The 27,645-nt window shown below is 48.6% G+C and overlaps 1 protein-coding gene across 2 annotated transcripts in view; it reads right to left on the bottom strand.

Moving 5' to 3' along the window:
- SMAP1 (small ArfGAP 1) overlaps positions 1–27,645 on the bottom strand; it is a 924,147-nt gene that overhangs the window by 611,642 nt on the left and 284,860 nt on the right. For both annotated transcript variants that reach the window (XM_085610917.1, XM_085610918.1), the window contains exon 2: positions 13,067–13,200. In XM_085610917.1, the coding sequence (XP_085467043.1) occupies positions 13,067–13,200 (134 nt within the window). The remainder of the gene's footprint in view (positions 1–13,066; positions 13,201–27,645) is intronic.

Raw genomic sequence — 27,645 nt, 5'->3', positions numbered from 1 at the left:
TAACACCAGCTGGGACATTTGAAGAGCTCCAAGGTCCTCTGTTAGTTCTTTAGCGAGTTGGTCTGAGGGGGAGTTGAAGTGGAAATTAAGGTCCCCTAGGACCGTGTGGTTGGCCGAAGCCATAATTCTTTCTGCTATAATCTCTGGAAGAGATCTGTGGAACATTTTTGGTTGTTCTGGGGGGCGATAAATAAGGGTGCCGGAAAAAGAGCTATTAGCATTCATCTCAATGCAGAATGCTATGCTCTCACACTCAGGAATGGTTTCTGTTGAGGTGCGGCATTGGTACTGGGTCTTCAATATGAACGCCAGACCTCCCCCTCTCCCTTCCGATCTGTCTAACCGGACAATGTGATACCCTGAAGGTAGAGCTAGTACTACGTCTGGCTCAGAGTGCGCAGTGAGCCACGTCTCCGTCAGGAAAAGTGCGTCTGGTTTTTGTTCTTCTAGCAGCATAGCAATCTGCGTGCTATGTTTGGGTAGGGAGCGGCAATTTAGGGCAAACATGCGGTATGTTTGTGCTAAAATAGACGTAGAGGGGTGGCGGAAGGAATATTTACAGAGCAGGCATTGAGTAGGAAGCTCTGTAGGGGCGTAGATATGGGTACAGTGAGCACCAACTCCACTGCCTATGCTACGAAGGGCCGCCGAGGAATACGTCCTGACCAGAAGAGTGTGGGGATCAGGGTTTATGGCCCCTGGCCCCGTCTGGTCGCGGACGGGCGCAGACGGGCTTGCCTTAGGCGCGCCTTCGGCGCGCAAACGTCGCGCCCGCTGCGCTCGTCCGCTGCGCTTCCGACCGAGACACATGATATATAGTCGGTCGTCAGGGCGTTGGAGGGGGCGTGGCCAGCAGAGGGGGCGTGTCTCGTGACGCGCCTCGCCCTCGTGAGTTGGCGAGTAAATTCAAGGGTGTCGTTGCAGCGTGAGTCCGCTGTTCAGGGGGCCAAAAGTGCAAGTGGAAAGGTATTTAAAATCACAGTATCACAACAATTTTAAAAAGATAATGTCCTAGCACTCCCGGCTTCCGCCTCAGGAGTCCGATGTTAAATGCGACGCCAGGGCATTTGGCGCGCTATTTATACCGCTTGGTGAGGGGGCGTGGCCAGCAGAGGGGGCGTGTCTCGTGACGCGCCTCGCCCTCGTGAGTTGGCGAGTAAATTCAAGGGTGTCGTTGCAGCGTGAGTCCGCTGTTCAGGGGGCCAAAAGTGCAAGTGGAAAGGTATTTAAAATCACAGTATCACAACAATTTTAAAAAGATAATGTCCTAGCACTCCCGGCTTCCGCCTCAGGAGTCCGATGTTAAATGCGACGCCAGGGCATTTGGCGCGCTATTTATACCGCTTGGTGAGGGGGCGTGGCCAGCAGAGGGGGCGTGTCTCGTGACGCGCCTCGCCCTCGTGAGTTGGCGAGTAAATTCAAGGGTGTCGTTGCAGCGTGAGTCCGCTGTTCAGGGGGCCAAAAGTGCAAGTGGAAAGGTATTTAAAATCACAGTATCACAACAATTTTAAAAAGATAATGTCCTAGCACTCCCGGCTTCCGCCTCAGGAGTCCGATGTTAAATGCGACGCCAGGGCATTTGGCGCGCTATTTATACCGCTTGGTGAGGGGGCGTGGCCAGCAGAGGGGGCGTGTCTCGTGACGCGCCTCGCCCTCGTGAGTTGGCGAGTAAATTCAAGGGTGTCGTTGCAGCGTGAGTCCGCTGTTCAGGGGGCCAAAAGTGCAAGTGGAAAGGTATTTAAAATCACAGTATCACAACAATTTTAAAAAGATAATGTCCTAGCACTCCCGGCTTCCGCCTCAGGAGTCCGATGTTAAATGCGACGCCAGGGCATTTGGCGCGCTATTTATACCGCTTGGTGAGGGGGCGTGGCCAGCAGAGGGGGCGTGTCTCGTGACGCGCCTCGCCCTCGTGAGTTGGCGAGTAAATTCAAGGGTGTCGTTGCAGCGTGAGTCCGCTGTTCAGGGGGCCAAAAGTGCAAGTGGAAAGGTATTTAAAATCACAGTATCACAACAATTTTAAAAAGATAATGTCCTAGCACTCCCGGCTTCCGCCTCAGGAGTCCGATGTTAAAATCACAGGGTTACGGGGGGCCCAGCCGTGCCCGCACCAGGACCAGCAGGGCAAAGGGGACAGGCCTCCCCACCTCAGCGCGGAGCAGCACACTTGACTCACCGCATCTCTGGAGGCACAGCTGGTGGGCGCATCCAGTCTGTCGCGCCAGTGCACTGGGATCTCCTGCGTCGCCCGGGCTGATGGATGGCCGCAGGGTCTCACATACAGGCCTCCCGCAGCTACAGTCAGGGTCGGAAGGACGCCTCCGGCCCACAGGCTCTTAGTGCCTGGGTGCGGGAAGAGGCCCCTCCGGGCGTTCTACGCTGCTCGTGACCGCAGCCGTCCCTCCCGGAGTCCGCCGCCAGCGGGGATACAGCACGACTGCCTCAGGTCTGGGCCCTGCGCTCCAGGCCGCAAGGGTCCGATCAGGGAGGGGGCCTCAGGTCCTCCACCATCAGGCCGCGGAGAGCGCAAGCCACAACGTGGGCCCACAGCACCGAAAGCCGATCCCGCTTGAATGTATGACTTTACCACGCGTGCGTTACAATGCGAATGCCATCACCACGAATATCCTTTACCACGCATACTTTTACAACGATTTTCGTTGTTAAATTATGCATGTTAATGGCATTTTCTTGTTAAAGGATATCGCACTTATAATCTACTCTTTAAATTTTTCCCTTGCGCAACACCACCCCCTCATTCCCCCTTACCTCTTCTCTCCTCGAACTTCCTTGGTGACTTTCCACGTCGTTAAGAGGAAGCGGAAGTGTCCTTCCGTTTCCTCTAACGACGTGGATTGCCTCCATATCTCTCTTTAATTGACGGAATCAGTTACGGCTTTTTTTATATTTTATTTTTGGGGGTGCCCCCCCCCCCCCCAAGCCCTCTTTTAATCCCACGTTTTTTTTGGGGGGGGGGGGTGGGGGGGGGGGAGAGAGAGAGAGAGAGGGAGACCTCCCAACCCCCCCCCTTTTTTTTTTCTTTCAACTTTAGCACACATGCCTTTACTACGAATTTCGTAGTAAAGGTATGCGTGGTAAAGGCTTTTCGTTGTAACCACGCATGCGTTGTAATGCATGCGTGGTTATGGTTATGCGTGGAAACGGCTGCGTTGTAGTGGCCGTTTCCCATCCTGCCCGCACAGCAGTGAGGCCTCCAGCACGTCCACCGGGCCTAGCTGGGATGGATTGTTTCTCGGCGGGGGAGCCAGCGGGCAACAAACGCCAGTATTCAGGCCCAGGTCACAGTCCAGTGGGTGTCGCAATTTTGGCTCCGGGCCAGTCAAGGACCATGCAGCAGTCCCATCCCCGCGGCGAGTTCAGGGGAGTGTCTTCGACACTGGTAGGTCGTCGGGATGTTGCTTAGTTGCAGGCAGTGGATTAGAGGAGAGGATGGGCACTGATATTGGTGGATTGCAGAGCGGATGACAAAGGAGTCCAGAGCACTCTAAAAGTGGGACGCCATCTTGACGCTCCAAGCCACGCCCAGATTTTCACCATTTTTAGTTTAATTTTGGTTCTTATATTTTGTTCTGTTTTTCCAATTATTTTGGGGATATACTCCTGTTTTAGTACTGCATAAATACTTTTTACATTGCCTCTGAGTTAAGGAGGGTCTGCTCCTAACCATAACTAATAGGGGTTGAGCTCAAGTTTTAGGGACTTTAGTAGTTCATCCGGACAACGATTGTGATATTTACTTGTAGTGGATACTTACTCTACCCAAACAACTATTAACCCAGTTACTTACGCTCATGTATTCTACCTCTCACTCCATTTCATCCCGCTAATCATCTAAGTGCAGTGATTGATGTTCAGATAATTGTAGCCCTCAAGACATCAAGCACAAAAACAAAATACTTCCCACAATGCACACTGCAACTCAACATTCTTCCAATCAAACACTTCTTACAGTGCAGCATGCCATTATGCGCTAGTGCATTTCGAAAAGGGCATAAAGCAATATACAAATGCAAATACTTCAACTCTGTTTACCTTCATAGTTATACCACTCCCAGGTTCACCAAGTTTGCTTTCATAGTCAAACAATTCTAAGACAGCTAAAGACTATCATCGGCTTCTACCGCCTTCTGAAACTCGCATTGCCACTACCCGCACATCTGATTTAATAAAAACAGAAGCCCTTATTAAAGTATGGCGAAAATTGATTGTAGTATCAGTCCTCCCTCTTCCTCTTCTGATTTTCTTCTGTATCAAGTCAGTGCTTATGCAACCTTGTCTTTATTCCTGATGCATGGGAGAAAGTTAAACCTGATGCGTTGTGATGCCACAGACCCTCTTAGTTATACTTGAGAATTCTGCCCTGCTGCTTCAAAGGTTTGGGTCACCTGTGGTGCAACTGCTGTGGCATCTCCAGAATCGGGAACCAGAGAGCCAAGTTTTATTAATACACATACACGCACAATACCTTGAGATGCACATTCTGATCCTGCAACTAAAGCAGTTTGCCACCCACTAGAAAACAATAACCCACGATTCCTGCTCATGGGTTAGTGCAAAGGGGAATACAAATCATAAATGACTGGTTGCGCTGAATATGAACACCTAGATAACAAATAAATACCAAATAAGTCAGTTAAAGAGGAAAGTTAGCACACGATACAAGATACACAGGAAATGGATGGGCAAGCTCTGAAGAGTGCAGTCTTTCAGAGTTTCGTCAGAGCGCTTTATTTGCCTGCCTCCAATGCCTGATTTAGGATATTAATCAGAGCCCCATCAGTACCCAGCAGTGATTAAAATGGTACTGATTCTGCGGGCTTTCTGCTCCTAATGAAAAGCTTAGGGATGTGGGGGCAAAAGCACAGGATCCTCGTTAGCCTGACAGCCTTAGGGTGGTCTTCCACAAACCTTTTGCCTTCTCCCCTCCAGTTTTGCTGTAATTTATTTTTGTTGGCTTTAGAACCACAGCTAAGCAATCTTCAAGTGCTTGTGCTAAATATGGTAAAATTGGCTTTCACTCAATGAGCACATAAAATGTTCTTATAACTCCCTAGTAAGTGGTACTACATGTACTTACGGCCTGTAAATTAAATACTACTTAGTGAGGCTTCAGCACTTATTGAGTCATCTACTTAAGTAGCCCTTTTACAACATGTCACCGGTCTGCCATAGCAGCCTGTGTGCAATTCTAAACGTTTTTTTCGACCTGGCAAAATAAAAACTCCAGAAGTTTCTTGCACCTCGGAGCTGGCACCAGGCATACAAATTTGACCCTCAGACCAACTCTTCAGTACACCCCTGGGCACGTAGATACTACAGAAGGAGTGCCCTGCTGCCACAGGATTGCCCTGCTGCCTGAGGCCTTACCATACTCTCTGAGAAGGAAGGCTGGACCTGCTCCCTTTAGTTATGCCAGGCAGAGTGATTCCAAAGGTCAACTGGCTGACCTTCTGTTCTGAACTATCAGGACACAACAAGCTCCAGAGGGCTCCATGCAACAGCCCAGCTGACCTGCTGCAACTGGACCTGCCTGAGCTCTTCTGGCCTCTGCTGGAGTGAGTCCTTGGTCCTCAAGAGGTGACTCCCTAGTTCCTGGGATCAACTTTGTCAACAGAATGCACTCTTCTGAAGAAAAAGGAGAAATCCCAGAGGTTTTGGCCTCTTCGCGACCGCAAACAGGCCTGTTTGCATGGAGATCTTGCCGTCCGTGATGACCTCCAATGCAAGCTCTGATGAACCCGACTGCTCGCTCTATAGCAACTGTCAGCGACGACCAACAACATGAGATCTGCATTTCGCGCTACAGCATCGACAGCCTTCAGTAACCACCAACGCATAGCTCAAGCATCAACCATCCATGACGCCCAACAGGATTGTGCCCTAAAGCGGCTGCCTTCTGCGACGCTAAGCCTGCTCTTCACGCTACAGCGACGACCTTCTACAGTGCTCTCCCTGCCCCCCGCAGCATCAGCCACCGTAAACCTGACTCTTTGGGCCATACTTTGAGAAGGAAACTTTTTCAGCAGGACTAACCTGGTCCCTTTAACCGTCCGGCCTGCACTCATCACAGGCTGAACTTGCGATTTTACCCCCGGTCTAGCACAACCAGATAACCTTGAGTGGTGCTTTGTGCTTTTGGGCGCTATTGCTTACCTAAATCTTTGAAACTGCATATCTCAGGTTCTATTGATAGGATTCCATTTTTGTTCTCATTTTATTTAATAAAAATGACTCAATTTTTCTAAAGTGGTGTGGGATTTTCCTTGTGTTGTGTTTTCACTTTATTACTGCTTGTGTGCTGCATAAATGCTTTACAAATTGCCTCTAAGTTTAGCCTGATTGCTTTTGTGCCAAGCTACCAGAGGGTTAAGTACAGGTTAATTTTGTGACTTTTGTGGTTCATCCTGTCAGGGATTGTGGTTTTCACTTGATGGAGGTTCTTCACCCTCCTCAATCAAAAACCCAATTTCTTACAACCCTGGAATCCCGCATCCAGAGAATTCAGAGTTGATAAATTCTTGATGAACCAGCCTGTGGGAATCAATTGAACAATTGAGCATATGATAATGTGACGTCCAAGGTCACTGACAAAGCTCTGCAACTGAACGAACTGCTGCAGAGCCTTTGAGGACCTCTGGAGACACTAGGAGCTGAAGAGGGGTCACCCCTGGTCAAAGTGTGCCTCAGTGGGTATGTGGCAATTGCCTATAAAGGTGGAGGACATAATTGGAAGACCTACAAAGAGGTATAGCAGGAGAGAGAACCGGAGGCAGTGCAAGAGACTCCCATGGCAGAGCTGCTCAAGACTGGTGAACAACCTGGAACAGAGGCAGGGGGACATTTCTGACCACTTCAAAGGAAAAAGAATATTAAATGGAGGCAGTTGGCAAGACAAGATAAACTGGATATCGTGGAAGCTTTGACAACAGCTACATTTCCGTCATGTACACTTGCCACTATCAACGGCTTTAAAGACCAGTTGGAATGCTTGGAGAATCTTGGGGTGAGCAGATACAAAAAGGATGAATGGATGGCCTTGGTAGATGTTAATTAGTATCTGACTGAGAAAAACAATTCAATCATAATGGTCAATGGTTTGCAGTATAGTCCTACAAAAGTGTGGTAAAGGTGGTGGCAATGGTGGTGATACAATAATGGTGACATAGGACTGAGTCAATCCTGATGGCTTTAAAGAAGCGATGCATCGCCATGATCACTGTATCCTCATATTCCTAGAGCAGATTCCTACGCCAACTGTTTTAAAGAAAAAAATGCATGATCTCAGAAAGGAAGCAATGAGAAAGGAAGCCCCAACCTTGATTTCCTTCCCTACTTGAAATAGGGAGAAATAATAAGTCCTTTGTGTTTTCCCAAATGGAGGTGGCGTAGAACTATTTTAACTATTTGGTCACAGGTGATAAAGGCATCTGAAAGTCAGAGGGTCCAGTAAGGTGACTACTTCCATCATTTGGAGGTTAGGCCAATAGAACAAGTTACTTACCTTCGGTAACAATATATCTGTAAGAGACATATATTAGTTATAGATTCCATACCTTAGATTTCCCCCCAGACGTCAGACTGGATCCGAAGAATTTTTCTCTCAGCAGTACCCCTGCGCATCGGTATGTGGCAGAAGTCGACTCGCGTGCGGCGACGTGATAACCAGGATGACATTGCGGCATTTACTTAGACGTCGCCCCTGTGTGCTGACGTCAGTTCTTTTACACGACATTCCACTCCAGAAGCGCAGAGCCATGCAAGACACTGACCACTGATGCACAAAACTAGGGTCCTAAAAGGGAGTCCCTTACTCTAGAATTCAGTTCGCAGAACTGGGAGGATATGTGGGACGGTAAGGAATTTATAACCAATATATGTTTCTTACAGATATATCGTTACAGAAGTTAAGTAACTTTTTCATCTGAAAGAGACTATTAGTTATAGATTCCTTACCGTAGAATAGATACCCCAGCAATACCAAACCTGGAGGTGGGTCTGCGAACTAAGTTCACACCAGAAAATCCTGGAGAACTGAACAGCCAAAGAAGCCGTCTCTCCGGACTTGACTATCCAGGCTGCAATGTTTAGTGAACGTGTGCAGTGATGCCCACGTGGCTGCCTGGCAGATATCACCGAGGGGGACTCCACGTCCCAAAGCAGTAGTGGCTGCAGTCGCCTCGGTTGAATGGGCTCGCAGTCCCTCCGGAGGCCCCTTTAGTTTAGTTTTGTTTTAGTAACAGATCCTAATGCAAAGGATGACTGATCAAGAGATGGTCTGTTTTTGCACGGGCCGACCTTTCTTGGTGCCCACATAGCCAACAAAGAGTTGATGGTCCACCCAGAATTGTTTTGTACGATCCAAATAAAATGATAACGCACGTTTTGGATCCAGACGGTGGAGTGTCTCCTTCTCCTTGGAAGGATGCGAGAAGAAGGTGGCCAAAGTGATGGCCTATCCTATGTGGAAAGAGGTATGACTTTGGGATGAAAAGAAAGTCTAGTTTGAAGGACAACCTTGTCTGGATGGACAGCAAGGAAAGGAGGTTTAGAAGATGTGAGCAGAGGTGATGGCAATCAGAAAAGCAGTCTATAACATCAATCAATCAATCAATCAATCAGGTAATTGTAAGCACACTACTCACCCGTGAGGGTATCAAGATGCGGGGGGTGTGAGATCAGCAGTTCCGTTCAGTTGAAGAGCCAGGTCTTGAGGGCCTTCCTGAAGGTGTTCAGGGAGGGGGCGCATCTGATGTTGATCAGGCGCTCGTTCCAGGTCTTGGCCATGATGTGGGAGGAGGCTCTTCCTCCTGCTCTGGCTCTGCGGATACACAGGGTTTCCGGGAGGGTGAGGTTGGTGGATCGGAGGTTTCTTTTGGGTACGTGGAAGGCGATTCTCTAGTTGAGGTATTAGGGTCCGGTGTTGTAGAGCCATTTGTAGGTGTGGGTGAGTATCTGGAGACTCTCCTCTCTATGGGGAGCCAGTGGAGGTTCCGTAGGTGTTGGCTGATATGCTTGTGTCGAGTGATACCGAGGACGAGTCTGGCTGCGGTATTCTGTACTGTCTGGAGCTTGCGGAGTAGAGACTTGTTGATACCGGCATAGAGGGTGTTTCCGTAATCCAGCAGACTGTCTTCCTGGACTTGGGGGAGATCCATTTGAAGGTCTTGTGGAGGATGTGGCGGGTGTTGAAACAGCTAGAGGCGACGGCGTTGACCTGACGGTTCATGGACAGGGAGGAGTCGAGTACGATGCAGAGGTTTCTGGCTTGGTCCGTGAGGGTCGGGGGCTGCTGAGGGCGGTGGGTCACCAGGTGTTCCATGCTGACGGGGTGGTTCCGAGGACGAGGACTTCTGTCTTCTCCAAGTTCAGCTTCCGGCAGCTGTTGCTCATCCAGAATGTGACGTCCTGCATTCCTTCCTGGAAGTTGATACTATGCTGAGGCCGTGATGTCTGACGATGGCGGCGATTGGGGGCCATGTAGATGTTGAAGAGGGTTGGGGTAAGCAATGATCCCTGGGGTACTCTGCAGTTGATTTCCATGGGTTCGGAGAGGAAGGGTTGGAGTCTGATTCTTTGGCTTGTGCCAGTGAGGAACAAGCAGATCCAATCGAGGGTGGTTCCTTGTATGCCGACGTCGTGTAGTCTTGTGGCGAGTGTGCGGTGGGAGACAGTGTTGAATGAGAGGTCGAGTAGGATCTGGGCTGCGGTGTGGCCTTGGTTGAGGAGGGTGCAGATGTCATCAGTAGCAGCGAGTAGGGCGGTCTCGGTGTTGTGGTTGCTGTGTAATCCGGATTGAGAGGGGTCGAGGATGGAGTTGTGTTCGATTAGCCTTGTTACCTGTGTGTTGACAGTCTTCTCTGCGACTTTTTCTGCGAAGAGAAGGAGAGAGATGGGCCGGTAGTTCTTGAGGTCTGTGGGTTCTGCTGAGGGCTTCTTAAGAAGGGGTCTGACTTCTGCGCGTTTCCATTCATCGTGGAAGGTGCCTGTCTTGAAGGTGGTGTTGATGGTGTGTCATAGCTCTAGTGTGATGGCAATGGCAGCTTTGTGGTAGATGTGCAATGGGCAGAGGTCTGTGGGGGGCCTCCCCGAGTGGATGCCTTTCATGGTCGAGACGGTCTCTTCGGTCATGACCGAAGTCCAGGAGGAAATTATGGGCTGGCTGGCGTTGCAGGAGGAGGAGGTGGTTGTGGAGTCAGGTGTTTTGTCATTGAAGTTGTCGTAGAGGTTCTTGATTTTCTGATGGAGGTACTATCAAAGCTTGTCGCAGAGGTCCTGGGAAGGGGCAATGTCTGTGGTATCACTGGGGGGCTTGGTGAATTCCTGGATGACGCTGATGAGTTGCTGGAGTTGGCAAGGATTTTGTTGTGGATGAATTTTCTTTTGGTGGTGCTGATGCATTGGTGATATTCCGTTCTTATAGGTGGTGTGGTTTTCAGGCGTTTTGCTATTTCTCCAGTTCTTCTCGAGGCGTCTGCAGGTGCGTATGGCTTCTTGGAGGTTGGCGGTGAACCAGGCGGCTTTCCTGGGGCGCTGCCTGTCGGAGTAGCATAGTGGGCGAGCTTGTCTGCACAGTTGGAGATTCATATGTGAAGTTCCCTGGCTGCGAGGTTGGTGTTGGTTGCAGCGGTGGGGGTGTCGCGGTTGAGGGTGGAGTGGAGCTGCTCCTCAGTGACTCTGCTCCAGTTCCTTCACAGATGGTGCGGAGCAGGTTTGGGCAGCTTGGGTTTGTTGACGAGGAAGTGTATGCAGTGCCGGTCCGTCCATGGCGGCTGCGTGGTGTGGCTGAAGTGGATGCTGTTTCCTCCTTTGAAGATGGGGCCAAGGGTGTGTCCAGCCTTGTGGGTAGGCCAAGGTCAAGAGTCTGGGAGGACAATTATGTAGTGGCTCGAGAGGAGCACACATAAGGTAAGTGAAGACCAGATTCAAGTCCCATTGGGGCATTACGAAAGGAATAGGAGGAACAAGGTGAGTAATGCCCTTAAGAAACCTATTTACAATAGGGGTCTTGAACAGAGAAGGCTGATCAGTAAGGCAAAAAAAGACCTAAATGGCCAAAAGATAGCCTTTAAGTGTGCCCAGAGCAGAGCCCTGCTGAGCCAAAGACAGAATGAAGAGGAGAACCTCTGAAAGAAAGGCAGAAAGGGGGTTCACAGCCATTGTTGTGAACAATGCCACAATGTTGTTCCATCTACTGTTTTAGTTGAGGGACGTCTGACTGCCAAGATGACATTACAGACTTTGGAAGGAAGTTCATAAGCTGTCAACTATCGGCGCTCAATCTCCACACAAGGAGGTGGAGGCTGGACAGGTTTAGGTGGAGGACTGCCCCCTGCTGCTGCGACAGAAGATACTCCCGAAGAGGCAGTCTGATCGGAGGATCGATGGCCATGTTCAAGAGCTCGGGATACCAGACTCTTCGTGTCCAGTCCGGAGCCACAAGAATGACTTTGGCCCAGTCGCACTTGATCTTCATCAGCACTCTGGGCAGATGTGGTATAGGCGGAAAGGCGTATAGAAGACCGCAATTCCACTCACGACGAAAAGCATCGCAGAGCAAGTGCTGCTTTGGAAATTCCAACGGGCAGAACTGCTGACATTAAGTGTTCTCTTCGGTGGAGAACAGATCTAACCAAGGCTCTCCCCACTGCTGATAGAGACCTTGCACCACCTCCAAGTGAAGACGCCATTCGTGATCCCTCATGCACTGGCAGATGAATTAGTCCGCTCTGGCATTCAGAGAACCTGCAAAGTGTTGAACCACCAGGGACATGCTCTGATGTTTCAGTCACGTCCAAAGGCGAAGAGCCTCTTGACATAGGGTCCACGAACCCACCCCGCCCTGTTTGTTGCAGTACCACATGGCGGTGGTGTTGTCCGTGAACACCTAAGCTACCCTTCTTCTGACAGAAGGAAGGAATGCCTTAAATGCAAGACGAATCACCTGGAGCTACAGAAGGATGATGTGGAGCCTGGACTCTGTCGGGGACCAGAGGCCTCTGATCTCTGCCTTTCCCATGTGGCCGCCCCATCCCAGGAATGACGCATCGGTCACCTCTGCAAACTCTGGTAGGGGAAGGGAGAGGGATCTTCCGTTGACCCAATCCTGGCCTGTTAGTCACCACTGCAATTGGTGTGCAGTGCCCTCCGAGATCTGGACGCAGTCTGAAAGATTTTCTTGATGCTGCGCCCGCTGGAACTTCAGGTCCCACTGCAGAGCCCGCAAATGCCACCTGGCATGATCCACCAGCAGGATGCAGGAGGCCATGAGGCCCTGCAGCCTCAGGGTCATTCTCACCGAAATCCGGGCTAGAGGCTGAAACATCGGTATCATAGCCCGAATATCCCAGACTCGCTGCTCGGGAGGATAAGCCTGAAACCGCGCTGTATCCAGAACTGCTCCGATGAAAAGAAGCTTCCGAGAGGGAATCTGGTGTGACTTTGGCACGTTGATAGTGAAACCCAGCGAGTGCAGGAGGTCCACCATAGTCTGGAGGTGGACATATTACATCGAGAGAATACACATTAGAGAAGCCTGTTTGAGGACAAGCAATCTGGGCTTCTTAAGTCTATCAGCTGATCTCTCCTCTCCTGGGGTCTTTCATCCTGTTAACCCTTGGGTTGTTCCAACTACCCCTCATCCCCCACTTTCTTTCACAGTATTTCCACATAAGTCACTGCCCTGAGGGTAATTCTAAGCCTGGGGCTTATGGCATCTTTACACGTTAGCTAAAGTTTCCCGATGGGGTGTCAGACCTCAGTCACCATTCTATTCTTTTTTTATTTTTGTAAGCAATATTTAGGAAACAATATTTATGTCAGACAATGTTTCAATATATTCAATTGTGACATACAACCCCTGTTATGTTACAGATTCCAAGACATAATGTAAGGCAGGTTAAAAAAGATACGCCTGAAAAAGAATGCAGATTGCCTGTAGGAAATTTCATCCACAAGGAATGTATTTTTATATTTCTGAATGTAGAGGCATACTCAAACAGTTCTGTTACAGTAGAACCTTATTGTTTGCATCACAAAACCAATGTACCTGGATTTGTTCTGGTGTCCACTGGTCTAAGTTGACTGATTTGACTTTTGATATGTGAACACCAAGATTCCGATGAATTCCAGCACATCTGATGCAGATAAAAACACCAATGTTCCATGAAGCCCATCTTGGACCTAAGGCACAAAAGAGCAACAATTTAGCAAATAATTGTGCAAAAGATTAAAGAAAACAAACCACTGTAGCATCAAATACAAATGCCCCTGGATCAGCTGCAATAATTATTACACCAGATAAAATCTGTTGGCAAGGTGTGGTGCATGTTTTGGTGCTTACCTCACCAAAATGCACGTCTGGTTTTTTAACAGGAATTTTTCACTGATAAATACTGCCAAGTTTGATCTGTCAAAAGTTACCTGGGGAAAATTGTGTAGGGTGCAATGTTTGCTGCAAAACTCAATACCAATATGTGCAGTAACAGCAGTTACTCCATATATGGTAACTATAGTCTGCACTTTTATTTGAAGGTCATTGCATACAGGAAATTCATTCTACCTTATCTTTTATCCAAGATATGTAAAAAATAGTTTGCTGGTTCCCAATAAACATGCGAAGGTGTAAACAAGGAGTATCTAGGTTAGCAGTGGCTCTGAAATAATCATTAGGAAAAGTAAGTCTTCCTTAATCTCCCACTCTAGTAATTTTATTTACAATGGTCCACTGTTCTTAAGGTACTTTACACCAATTAAATATTCCAGTCAGCACATTCCAAACAAAGCAACACACATTTTAAACACCCCTAATGAATTACTGTGCATCTGATTAAAGTCAACATTGTCTTGCTGCAAGGTGCAACCAGTCACACTGGGCATTGCAAGATAAGCAATAGCGAAAAGAGAAACATGGATCAATTATATAACATGAAATATATCTAAAGATACTTAAAACGTACTGGAAACAGAGGTAGATCCACACAGGAAATTCACTGAGGTTCAAGTAGGGTGTCTGTTGGCACCGGCTCAGTCTGTAACTGCCTCTGGCATCACATTCTGGATTCGATTGTGGAACGGAGTCATATCAGTAGACGACGACCAGACCACTGACCAATATAAGAACTCAAAGAATGCAAGACTACTGCGTTAAAGGAAACACATGTATCATATGCTCATTTTTGCTTGTGAACCTAAAAGGAAAATGCATTGACCCAAATCGTAGTAGATGGTCAATGTTTACAAGTTCCTAATGTAGATGGATCTTCAAGGATAATGCCTTAAATGATAAAATAAAGTTGACTTACAGGGGGTAGGGCTGAGCCTTATATGGTGGCAAAGGAGTAGACAGGGGGCTCTAAATCCATCACCAGGAAAGGCTGCAACCCTATCCACAGCTGCCGACAGTTCAAGTACGGGAAGAACACTAGCGGGCTCAACATTTGACATATGAGCACACACTGGGGAGAGAACAGCAGTAAAGAGGGGTTAGTGGACACCACTCCACCCACCTTTTGGCACAGTCAAGCAGGACAGAGGACTGATAAAGCCCCGGACCAGATGGGACTCCTGAACAGATGTGGACGTATGCAAGACTGAGGTGACCATGCAACAACCAACTACTACTATAAGCATGCTGAAGAGCTATGGCAGGTGACCTCAGTACAGCGGGAAGTGTTGGGCCTAAACACCTGACATTGGTGGGGGATCTTCAATATCAACAGGGGGCATCCAAAATTACTGGGCAGCAGGGCAGAACAATGAACATCAGAGGGCCCCGGGCACAAGGGATGGAGTGAGGAGGCAGAATACAGACAGAGCTAAAAGTCACGAAGAAGAGGAGGTGGGGGAGACAACGAAGGGATTCATGCCCTGCCTCCCAGTCCCACTTCCCCCTACAACAATAGGCATGACCCGTATGTTGCAACAGGGTTACAGGAAATAAATGAGAAATGTATGTGGGGCTAAGCATGTACCTACAAGAGAGCACTCCAAAACCCAGAATCCTTCAATGCAGATGGGAATCCCTCAGCTGTTTCCATGTTGCCAAGACAATTACCGAGGGCTATATATGCTTGCCGGCCCCGATTTCCGCTGCTTGACAATCGCATTCTATCCAATATTTCAAATACAGTCAAGCCGAGTTATATTCAAGGGATTCGCAGTCATTGTTCGGAGCCTGTTGTGTTGGCATTAGAGCCTGGTGTGGGAGTCGCTCATTCTCCAGTTTGTTTCCTGCTTTGTCGTCATGACGCATCGGCCAGCCGTAGGCTTTCGTGGGCTGCCGCAGTGCTATGGAGCTTCTCCTGCCGGCCACTAATACCCTTGTGCAGGGCCAGTCCTAGACCTTCTGGGGCCCCAGGCGCAAGAGTAGATGTGAGGCCCCTCTAATTTGCATGCAACATCACAAGAAGGGACTACACAGAAAGTGACACTGCAGGACTATTGATCTTATTTGGCATCCCTGAAGAGACCTAATGTGGATAATAGTAACATGGACAAAAAAAAAATATATACAAATGAAATAAGTCGATATATTTTAAAACAGTATTAAATGGATTACATTTGTAACATTGAATGGAAAAACTAGGTGCAGGTGTCACAAAGATGGATATTTTTTACTCAATGTTAACTGATTGTTTTCAGATGAGTGCATGATAAAAATTCCAGTTGTCTTATAAAGGGGAGAGATCCTGTTGAGGTGATGAGGGGCAGGATCATTCAAAATATAAAATTACACAAGAGAAATCCTTTCACACCATGGATATAATTGCATTTTTCAAAAGGCTCCCTTATCTTTCTGTGCCATTATTATGCCACCTTAGGACGACATTAATACTTATTAATTTATTTCAACGTAAATCCTCTAACCAGTATCCCACACGCACATGCTAAGAGTCGTAGGACAAACTTTGTGTGTGGGATTTTTACTCGTCAGCATTATGTTAAGTGCAAAAAAACAACACATATAATACAAAATTACAAGACACCAATGCAAACAAATAAAGATTGTACAAAAATAAAAAAAGTGTTAGAACAACAGAGGCCACTGCTAAATCATACATAACTTGAAGGTATGCTGCAGACTCAAGGGGTTTTCAAGTCAACGTTTTTGTTTCGGTGTTAGAACTGTAGGAAGTGGAAGTGGCCAGCTTTAGCGCTAGTGGAGCCCTGTGCAACAATGTTTCTCGGTGCACCCAATGACTCCCTCTGCCGCGGATTCCCTCACTACCAGCCTTTAACAGTGCCCTTCAAGTCTTCATTTTTTGTTTGATCTTTATATTGTTAATTTTCTATTATCCATAACAGCAATATGTGATATTGCATTATACTTTTTGCCATGTACATTACACGCATAACAAATCTGTAATCAATGTTAGTCAAGTAAAGCAGCACGGTCCATATATCAACACATCCAAAAACAGATTGTAACGTATAAAGTGAGACTAAACAATCGCCTTCGTCCACCCCTTATTGCATTAACTCTACAGTATACTCCACTCTTTGAATTCTTTATCACGCTGTCATTGCATTATCTCGAGAGTAATTCGTAGATCAATATATATATATATATATAGTTAACCAACAACTTAAACTTCCACAGGTTACATCATTAAACAAAGGCATCCCCCATATACATACAGTGCGCATATGTACAGTGTCATATACATTATTTATCCCTGGTCGCGATCTTAACCCCTTCAACTGAGGTGCTAATAGTATGGCATTAGCTGTCCCATCCTGCACTCCTCCCTTGTCCAGTCCTAACCCTGACCCACACCTTGTCCATCCTGCCACGTGGATAAGCTGTCAGGGTCTAGTTGTACTTTGAGCCGCAATGTCGTGAGAATTGTGCCCCAACTTTCCGACAGCGGAAACTTTCGCAGACCCAGAGTATCCTCTCTTCAAAAGGGACGTATCCTCGGCTGCCACCCAGATCAGCATTGAAAGTCCCCTCAAGTGAGGAGGAGCCAAGCGCGATCCAAGATGGTCGCGTGAGCACAGGGCTCCCCGGACCCTCGCTGCTCCTCGGAATTTATCCTGAAATTATCCTGACTTGGCTGACGGAATCTGGAAGGCGAACTCTGGCTGAACGTTGACCTTCTTTCAGAAATCGAATCGGACCTGGGAATCCTGATCTACGGTGGTTGGAACTTTCGAGGCCCAATCGATGGCTGTGCCCGGTGCAGGGGTGACTTGTGGAGCCGGGGTGTAATTGAACAACAGCGGCCGCGGATCTGTGCCAGTGGCCGCTCCATTACTTTCGGTTTCACTTTTGGATCCCTGAGGGGCTGGAGATCGTAACTGATTGGAGCGGCTGAGTGATTGTCTCCGCTGGATGCCCTTGTCTCCGCTTGCCACCAGTGTGTCCGTTGGCTTTGGTTTCCTCGCCCGGCCGCATCACGGTATCTGGTGTGGCTTCTGACTGAGTGGCCGGCACCCCCTTGACGCTGGGCCGGTGGTCCCCGTTGGTGAGCGTGGTTCTCATGGGTGGCAGGGGGGGCCCCGAGGGGCGTAAGACTAAGACATCCCTCCGCGGGGGTCCGGTCCAGACGAATAACATGGACCGCTATACTCAAGGAAGAGGGTCCCCTGGAGCGGCTGGAGCCCCCTCGGACGAAGCTGGTGCTGGCTCGTCCATGCCCTCGGATCCGTCCCTGCAGGACATTATGGGCGCCATTAACGGCATCAAGGAGACTATTGCTACGCAATACGAGGCCTTGGCCCGTAAAATCGACACAGTGGCTATTGATGTCGCACTGATTCGGGCGGATCTCTCCAAGACCAACGAGAGGGTTCAATCGCTTGATGTGCGGACGTCCACCCTGGTTACGGATGTGTCGGACCAGCGGGCCACTCTCGGCGACCTCAAGTTGGCCAACGATCTGATGGCCCGGCGGCTGGAGGACTTTGAGGGACGGGCCCGCCGCAATAACATCCGCGTCGTGGGCGTCCCGGAGTCCTCCGACAACCACCCGGTGGATCTCTTGGTGGAAGAGCTCATCCTCAAGCATCTTGCCCCAGCCGGCCTGAGTAAGTTCTTTGCCGTGGAGCGGGCCCATCGAGTTCCGGGCGGTCGGCCGCGGCCGGGGGCCCCCCCGAGGCCCATTGTTGCCAAACTTTTCTACTACAGAGACCGAGATGTGATTTTGCAGGCCTCGCGGGCCCATGGCCCGGTCCGCCATGAGAATGCGTCTATTAACTTTTTCCCGGACTTTACCCAACTTGTCCAGAAACAAAGGATGGGCTTCCAGGGGGTAAAGCGTCGCCTCCGCGACCTGGGTCTCAAGTACTCCATGCTTTTTCCTGCTAGGCTCCGAGTGGAGCACGAAGATCGGACAATCTTTTTTGACTCTCCCGCGACTGTGAGTGACTGGCTTGACTCGCTGCCGGGCCGCGGGGACCGGCCTGGGCCCTCTACTGGTACCGAGGGTGGCGGGTCTCCCTCGGAGTGACTTTGGTCCTTGATTTTGCCATTTTGTACTGTTCGGCTGGGTTCAACTTCTCTTTTGCATTTTGTTTCATTATGATCTATGTGGGGGGCGGCCGGGGACGGGTCCCTCTCCTCCTCCGGGGTCTTTCCGTAGAATGGGGTTTATGGGGCGACAGGCACACTGCAAGTTGGGGTGGTTTTTTGGGTCGCAGGGGTGCAGGGTGGGGGGAGTTGGTAGTTGGGGGGGGTTGGGGGGTTTTGATTTGTGTGTTTTGTTTTTAATGCGAGGTCTTTGTTCTATTCTAGTCTTGGGCGTTGCGCTATCTGCTGGGGGACCCTTGATCGATTGGAGGGGATGGGGGGGGGACGGGTTGAGGTTGATGTCATGGAACGTCAATGGATTGGGGGACCGTATCAAACGGGGTGTTGTGCTGCAGTATCTGCGACGTATGTCTCCTGATGTGGTGTTTTTACAGGAGACGCACCTGGTGGGTAACATTTGTCATGCCATGAACAGGGGGGGGGTACCGACTGGTTGCCCATTCTGGTTTCACCACTGGCTCTAGAGGGGTTGGCATTCTCCTGCGCTCTTCACTTCCGCTGGAGATCACCAGGGTAGTCCCGGACGACAGAGGGCGCTATGTGGCTTTGACTGGGCGGTGGGAGGGGCAGTCCCTTTCCCTGGTCTCTGTCTATGTTCCCCCGGGCCTCCAGAACTCCACCCTTTCAGACTTGGGTCGAATGCTGCTTGAGCTTCCTGACAGTCTTCTGCTTATGGGTGGGGATTTCAATTCGGTGGTCTCGGGCGACCGGGATCGCCACCCGCCCAGGGCCCTCTCTGCTGCGCAGGCGTGGCTTGGCGGATTCATGGAGACCTTCGGTCTGGTCGATTGCTGGAGGTTAATGCATCCTACACAGTGTCAGTACACCTTTCACTCTGGGGCGCATGGGAGTCTCTCCAGATTGGATTACTTTCTTATGCCCGCGGCCCAGACTGCCCGGATTCGAGAGGTTAAGCATCTGGCCCGGGGTATTTCTGATCATTCCCCACTGTGGTTGCTTTTTGACACTGGGACGCGGTCTGCTGGGCGGATCGCTCCTATTAACCCTTGGTACCTGCGGAACCCCACGATCCGCTATAGTCTGGTCAAGTCGATTGACCAATACTTCCTTGAGAATGATGGGTCGGTGATGTCCGCAGTGTCCCTGTGGGAAGCTTTTAAGGCAGTACTCCGTGGGCAGGCCCTATCTCAGATTGTGGCGGCTAAGAAGGTTAGGACGGAGGAGGTGGAGAAGCTGGAGACCGACATCTTGGGGTTGGAGGCGGCCTTGGAGACGGGTGTCTCTCCGGATGGGCTACATGCCCTCAGCCTGAAACAGTTCGAGTATAAGTCCCTTGTTACTGACGCTGCCCGGACCATGTATAGGGAGCAGCAGGGTAGGTTGTATGATGCTGGAGACAAGGCTGGTAAATTGATTGCTTGGCTGGATAGGAAGGAGAGAGTGAATCGTGTGGTCCCAGAGCTCCGGGTTGCGGATGGAGTGTGTGTGACTGAGCCTGGCGAGATTGTGGAGTGCTTTGCTGACCACCTCCGGACGGTGTACTCCCCGGTGTCTGACAGAGATGAAGACGACTCTCGTCTTCTACTACGGGATATTGTCCTGCCCGGCTTATCCGTCGAGGACCGTGAGCGGTTGGATGCCCCCTTGGCCGTCGATGAGATTGCTACCGCGATTGGCTCCCTTCGCTCGGGCAAAGCTATGGGCCCTAATGGCCTGCCGATCGAACTATACAAACTACGCCCGGATAAAATCGCGCCCTTCCTCCGTCGTATGTTTCAGGAGTCGAACGAGAGGGGTTCCCTTCCCGCCGACCAGCGTCTGGCGACTATAGTCGTGATTCCTAAGGAGGGTAAACCACGTGACCGCTGTGCTTCATATAGGCCTATCTCCCTCTTAAACGCAGAACCCAAAATCCTGGCTAAAGTCCTCGCCAATCGCTTGCTGAGCGTTATCTGTGATCTGATTCATCCGGATCAATGCGGCTTCATCCCCCACCGTAATACCGCTCTTAATCTGCGTCGTCTGCACGGCGTCCTAGCTAGGGCGAAATACTTTTCTGAACCAGCCGTATTGGTTTCATTGGACGCCACCATGGCCTTTGATACCATCGAGTGGCCATTCCTCTGGGCGGTCCTGGAGAAGTTTGGCTTTGGGGAGGGATTTCTTAGCTGGGTGAAGCTTCTGTATGCCGGGCCGATGGCTCAGGTGGTTGTCAATGGGCGGGCTTCCCGGCCTTTTGCTCTCGGTAGGGGCACTAGGCAGGGGTGCCCGTTGTCCCCTCTGCTTTTTGCTCTTGCCTTGGAACCGCTCGCCGCCTGGCTCCGCTGGGAGCCCTCTATCAGAGGGATCCGGTGGGCCCCGGGCTTCGAGGATCGGGTCTCGCTGTACGCGGACGATATTCTTCTGTACCTCACCTCGCCGCGACAGTCACTTAATGTTCTCTTTGATGTCCTCACCTCCTTTGGGAAAAACTCGGGTTTGATAATCAACTGGTCCAAATCTTGCGTGTACCCTCTCTCCGGTGGCCCTCCCGTCTTGCCGCCTCTACTTCCTATCCAAACGTCCTCATCCGGCTTTAAGTACCTGGGGGTGTATGTTTCGTTGGACCCGGCGGTCCGCTATGAGCAGAACCTCCTGTCTCCACTCCGACGTTTGAGGGTGGATACGGCGCGTTGGTGTAGGTTGCCCCTGTCTCCGCTTGGTCGCGCGGCCCTGTTCAAAATGATGTCCCTTCCCAGATTTCTTTACGCACTACAGAACTCATTTGATACCGTTCCGGTGGCCTACTTTCGGGAGGTGGAGAGCCTGCAGAGGAGACTGGTCTGGGGCGGGCGGGCGCGTATCGCTCTGGCAAAGCTTACTCTCCCCTGGTACGACGGGGGCATCGCGCTTCCTGACATTAGACGGTACTATTGGGCCTCCCAACTGTCGGCAATTAACCATGCCACGTATGCTCCTGGTCTGAACCCGGCGTATGAGATGGATAAATTCCTGCTTCCCGGCGGTAATTATAACAGAGCGCTTTACTCCCGATCTGCTGGTGGTACCCTCACGGGCCCTACCAAGATTGCGGTAAGGGTGTGGAAGGCGGCGAATGTAGCGATGGGCTGGAGTGAGCGTTTAACGTGTGCTACTCCCTTGTTTGCCTCAGACCGCCTGGGGAGCCTTTGGACGACGAAAGGCTTTGAGCACTGGGACACGATCGGTATTAGCAGAGTGGGGGATCTGTGGGTTAAAGGCGCGGTCAAGACCTTTGCGGCGCTCCGGAGCGAGTATGAGCTTAGTGAGAGGGAGTTTTTTCGCTACGCCCAGGTTCGTCATGCCCTGCTCTCGGTTTTTGGGGAAGGGACCACGGTCCCTGTTTCTTCGCCCCTCGAAGACCGCATACTCGACGGACATGTTCCCGATAGTACTATCTCTTTGATCTATAAAAAATTGATAAATAATCGGGCTGACCTCTTGGTCCGTCTACGGGAGGCATGGACGGGGGATGGGGTTGAGTTGGACGACGAGGACTGGCAGTCCGCGCTGTCATCTCCTAAGGAGGTGGCCATCCCGGCCCGTCTCCGTTTGGTCCAGCTTAAGATCCTCCATCGCGTCTACGTGACGGGCCCCCGTTTGGTCTCGATGGGGTTTTCTGAGGACGGGCTCTGCAAGCGTGGCTGTGGGCACAGTGCCACCTTTCTCCACATCCTGTGGGAGTGCCGCGAGGTGGTGGAATACTGGCGTCAGGTGCATGAGGTTATGAAGCGAGTCACCGGGGTCACGCTGTTGCCGGAGGTGCGTCGTTGTGTGCTGAATGTGTGGGAGCCCAATGACTATAACGCGGCCCAGACTCGGTGGGCGGCCCTGGGGAACATGATAGCAAAGAGGGACATAGCGCAGCTTTGGGGTTCGCAGCGGCCCCCCACCGTGTCTGTCTGGAAGGAGAACATGGACTGGGGTATGTTCAGGGAAAAGACTGTTTATGTGGCTCGTGGTAAACCCGGGGCTTGGAACAGAATTTGGGGACAGTGGAATGCGTATCGTGGAAGTATTTGTGCTCCCCCCCTGATGGAAACGTCTGATGTAGCCATGTCCCCCTGATCCTTGATGGTTCCTTACTTATCTGGCACATGAGTATAGATTTGTATTCCCGTCTCTCCCCCCCCCCCTACCTCTTTGTTTCCCTGCTTTTTGACTGCCATCGGGTGGTCGGATATGGACGCACCCCTGTTGTGGCCCGACGCCCATCTTATGTTTTCTTGCCTCGCCTTTGTTTTAAGTTGTTATTTATGTTAAAAGTGTGTATCCTGATTTCCTCTGTGTGCAGTCTGCTCTTCTGTAGGGTGCGGAGCCCCGGTGGGCCAGTCATTGTGAATGCAATGTTTGATCTTTTACCTACTAGCGGCCGGCCCTGGTGGTTGTAGGCCCGTGCTTGTAACCTTCTTTCTGCACAATAAAATTTTTCAAAAAAAAAAAAAGTCCCCTCAAGTGTTCATAACCACATTCTCGCTCAGATGCATTTAATTTGATTTACAGTGCCACTGATACCAGTGTAGGGTGTCAGAGATCTTTATATCGCACACATTAAACAAAGACAATCAATCCTACGCGTGTAAATCACTGTATAGGAACTGCTACATAAGACAAAGGACTACAAGGTGTACGAGTCGCATGACAATCATACTAGTAGGCAGTATAGTTTAAGAGTGATTGGTCTTGAGAAACACAAACTCTGAATTTAGAACTTAATACCATGGTTGGGGGTTCTCTTAACCAACATTGATTTCTTCCAAAATAAACCCTTTTTGCAACATTAGGATAATCAAATACTGGGGAAAAATCCATAACGCTCTAATTTATACCTTGAAGTTTGCATGCAGCTCTTAGATGACAGTTAATAGCTAATTGTTCTATGTTAGGATTTAGACTTATAAACTGCAAGTAACAAAAGAATCTCATTGACAAAAGCAGTAAACCACTGACCTATGAACATTTACGTGCACTTTGTGATCTGCATGGTACATGTTCTTTGCAGCAGGCAAATTAACCAGTTGCGCTACCTTTCTACGAGTCAAAACTTCCACTTGACAAAACTCCATCTCTCTCTGTAGGAAGAGCATTAATCACCAGACTTATGACATTTTTATTGTTGCTGAAAATTGCTGGAGGCCAGGAAGGAGGCAGCAAGTGCTTTTAAAAAAAAATAATATACCTGCAAACATGACACCCCCACCCGAAGTCAGCGCTCAGTGCGATCTACCAATCGCACTGCCCTAGAGGCTCCCGGCTCAAGGGTCCTGTGACCTCAGTGACAGAGTCACTGTTGCTCTAGGGTCTGCTGCTTTGTAGGCCTGCCCAAAAGACTTGAGGTGAGCTTCAAAATGAGTTGTGGTGGGCAGGCCTTCAAAGTTAACCCACACTTGCCCCCGCTAGAGTCCACCTGCTGGGGCTAAGACGCCAGGGCTTGTAAGGTCTTGCGGGGCCTTCTAAGGACTAGCACGGGTATGTGCTCCCTCAGGTGAGTGGTCTGGGGGACTGGTCATGAAGCATGAACCTGGTTTCCCAGTTCCAAATTTGGCAGCTCTGACCATAGTGCCACATCCTCTCCCCCCACTTAACACCATACTGCCTCTCTGAGAGAAACTTGCACTGCCTTCAATTAGAACCCAATTACGCCCCACTATAAACACCTGGATGAGACTCACTTCAAATGACGCACTAGACAAGAGCAATATGCTGCTTAAAAAAAAAAGTGACAACATCCTGGAAAAAGCAAACACTCATAGGGGATGCAAGATTAAGTAAAGCATGTGAAATGTAAGAAGGAACAAATTGGTTACGTTAACGTTTTTGCACTTGTTACTCAGAAATCAATAAGTGCTTTGGCATGAACAGTTAAGGACGTGACTACAGGGCCGGAAGGTACCCGTTTCAATGTCCATTGCTTTTATCCTTACAAAACGTAAGCAGTATGGTTTAAAAAGACCACATTGGTGCATACAGAGCGGTGGTATAAACATATTTTCCAATCCACCCATCAAGCAGGTATTGCAGTACATCCAGGAATGGTGCACTTCCCCACCTGGGGAAAACAATGCTGTTCAGAGAAAGACAAGAAAACAAAAGTAGGGCTTCACTGGCAAACTCTGTAAAGTGTGTTTTGGGTGTGAATAAAATCAATTTGGCCCCTTTTCGACCCACTCTGTCTTGCTTTAGTTATTTTTTACATTTTAAACTTTTTATTTCTCTCCATCACGAGGCTGCATTTTGGAAGTGAAAAATGTGCGAAAAAGATGACCTTTCCAGCAAACGTGTTTTTCTTTTTGGGGTCCATTTCACAGGGGAACAAATAAAGGAAAGGAAAGAGGGAGTAATGGCTACAAGGCCCAGGGAAGGGGCCCCCACACCTGGACCATGCAGCTGGTCTAGTGCTTAGAGGCCCAGAGAAAGGGGGCAGTAACTAGGCATTTCGTAAAACACTGCCCTTCCATGGCAGTTCTACATACATTTTAAAAGCAAAAACCTTTGGCACCTGTGAACAAGGCTCGGAATATGAGCTGAAACGCATCAGGATTGAGGAGAAGAAATACATGCTGCCACTTAACTTTGTGAATAAATCATTGGAAGTTCGAAATATATATATATATCGATATCACCAACGTTGCACTTAGTGGTTCCCTGCCTTCTGCGTCGGTGCCAGGCAGCAGCAGCAGCCGCCACTCACAATACAAAGGGATTCCTGCGAATTTGCCTCGATCGACAAAAAACCAAGATACGTCACACCCGAGGACTGCACAATAACTTTATTGTACACCAGTTTACAAACGCCACGTTTCGGCGTTAGCCTTTCTCAAGTCATTTCCTGTACAGCAATCCCCTTCAAAAATAGGCTCCATGGTGAATAGCCATATAAAAGTTTCCTGTGATTTTAGAATGCACATGTACTCAAATCAAAAAACATTGTTATATACAAATGTAGCTGCAATTTCGATGTAACACACTCCATCCTGTTAATTAAATAATAATATTATCGATTACAATAAACTCATAAATAAATTGTCAGGAAGTTACAGCTTTGTCAATAAAGTTTGGTCAGCATATCAGCGAACAGTCAACTATATTTTACGTTAGGCCGTTTCTACCGCATGTTATAAATTATTTCATGCTCTATTTCGATGCGATCTTTGCTAACAATTTTAATGATCTTTGGGAGGATAATAAGTCAATTTCTCAACCGCGATAATACCTTATTCAACCGCGTTAATACGTTGTTCACAATGAAAATTATTTTAAATAAAGTTAACACCTACAACAACCTTCATCTGATTCACGTATATACACATTGGGTAGAAAGCAAATTGCAGTATCAAACACCTGATTCTGTGCAGGGTAAATTTAACGAGCATCATATAACAACATATTTCGCTGCTGCCATGCGATTAATGACAAGTGCCATATCACACATTTCTATTGCATGAGTTACAAGCGTCCCTATACAATTCATTCATTAATAGGGATCAACACCTTGGCCGGTGTCAATTTAGTTATATTGGAAAGGAGACAGGAAGGCCTACATGTGGTGCAAAGGAATTTGTGGGACTGTGGTGAGTGAGCGCCCCTCATAGTAACGAGAGCAAGGTGGAAAAACCAGACTGGTCACAAGGTATCACCGAATTATTAAGTGGTACCTAGAAGGCTTGAGCACAATTGTGACTCCTTCTCGCCTTAGATGCCTAAATAGGAATCTATTCTTCACCCGTACTGGTTTCAGCCTAATGCTCCACATTAAAATTGTGACAAATGTAGTACTAATGAGGATTTCCAGGCGGGACAACAAACTATCATGACTCGTTTTAAGGATAGAGGGTATAGAAAGAAGGTTCTACAAAAAGAAAAAGTACAGGACAAATCCCAGAATGACTTATTATTGGATCCATCTAGCAGACCCACTAAGAACAATAAGTGTGGAGGTAGGGAAACTCCGAGAATGATAACTAACTTGGGGGCAACTCTTTTTGATTATGTGTCCTCTGTTAATGCGGAGAATAAGACACTGTAAGCTTTTCCTTGTTACATGGGGCGATGATCTAATTGGCTTCCCTTTGACCCAAGTACTGAATTGCTTGATATGTACTTTTTGTTTGCTTCAGTACTTCTTCTACGGCTTGAGACTGCACCTGTTTGTTTTACATTGATTTCTGTTTATTATTCAACAAAAAGATTTATATAAAAAAAATGACCCTTTAACAAAAAAAAAAAAGGGAAAAATATCGAATTGTGAAAGATCTAAAACAGATCTATCCTGTCACTGGAGACGGCCACAAAAACTCAGTAGTTTGCCAGCCAGCCCCCTTTTTCCCATTACCCCCACCCCATGCTATCAGGGGTTACAACTTGTAATTTACAAGAATCCAACCTTCCCCACCACATCCACACTCTTTATTTCCCTCTCCAAGCCATGGATGTTCTGCAGTGAGCTCGGGGTTCTGCTAACTCAAACTGATGACATCACTCTTATAATTCCTATAACTCTGCTCTTCCCTTCTTAGAATCTGGTCTTTATTTTATGCCTGGTGCTTTATAGCAGTTTTAATATCTTCTTACAGTTTCTCGTTGGGTGTAATTTCTTACACTTATGTTTCCCCCTATTCATTGCATGATTTTGCTCACGAGAAAGTGTCACTCATAGTCATTCAAATGTCACTCAATTACACAGAAAATATGAAAATGTCACACATCGCAATTTGAAACCATGGCAGTTATGATAAATTAAATAAAAGTATTATGAAGTTCGGCATATTAAAACAGATCAAAGGGGAGGGTAGGTAGCACAAAATTGCAAGTTTTTAACAGGATTTTACAACATCTTAGAGCAGTGGTGAATTCTGATTCTAATTATCCTGTAGCACGACATTTTAAACTTGTACATAATAATAATCTTGATGATCTCAAATATTTTGTCATTAGCGCAGTGCCCAAAAATATTCGAGGAGGCAACAGAGAAAAAAGACTGAGACAAGTAGAATCGGAATTTATTATGCTACTCGACACTAAAATGCCAAATGGTCTTAACAACAGCGATGATTTGCACAATTTTCTTTAATGAATAACTGGTTTTAACATCACTCAAAATCTTATGATAGATCCCA

This window comes from Triturus cristatus, chromosome 6, assembly GCF_964204655.1.
Source record: "Triturus cristatus chromosome 6, aTriCri1.1, whole genome shotgun sequence".
Lineage (NCBI taxonomy): Eukaryota > Metazoa > Chordata > Amphibia > Caudata > Salamandridae > Triturus > Triturus cristatus.
Note: the sequence above shows the minus strand (reverse complement) of the source record. Positions and strands in the feature narration are given on the sequence as shown.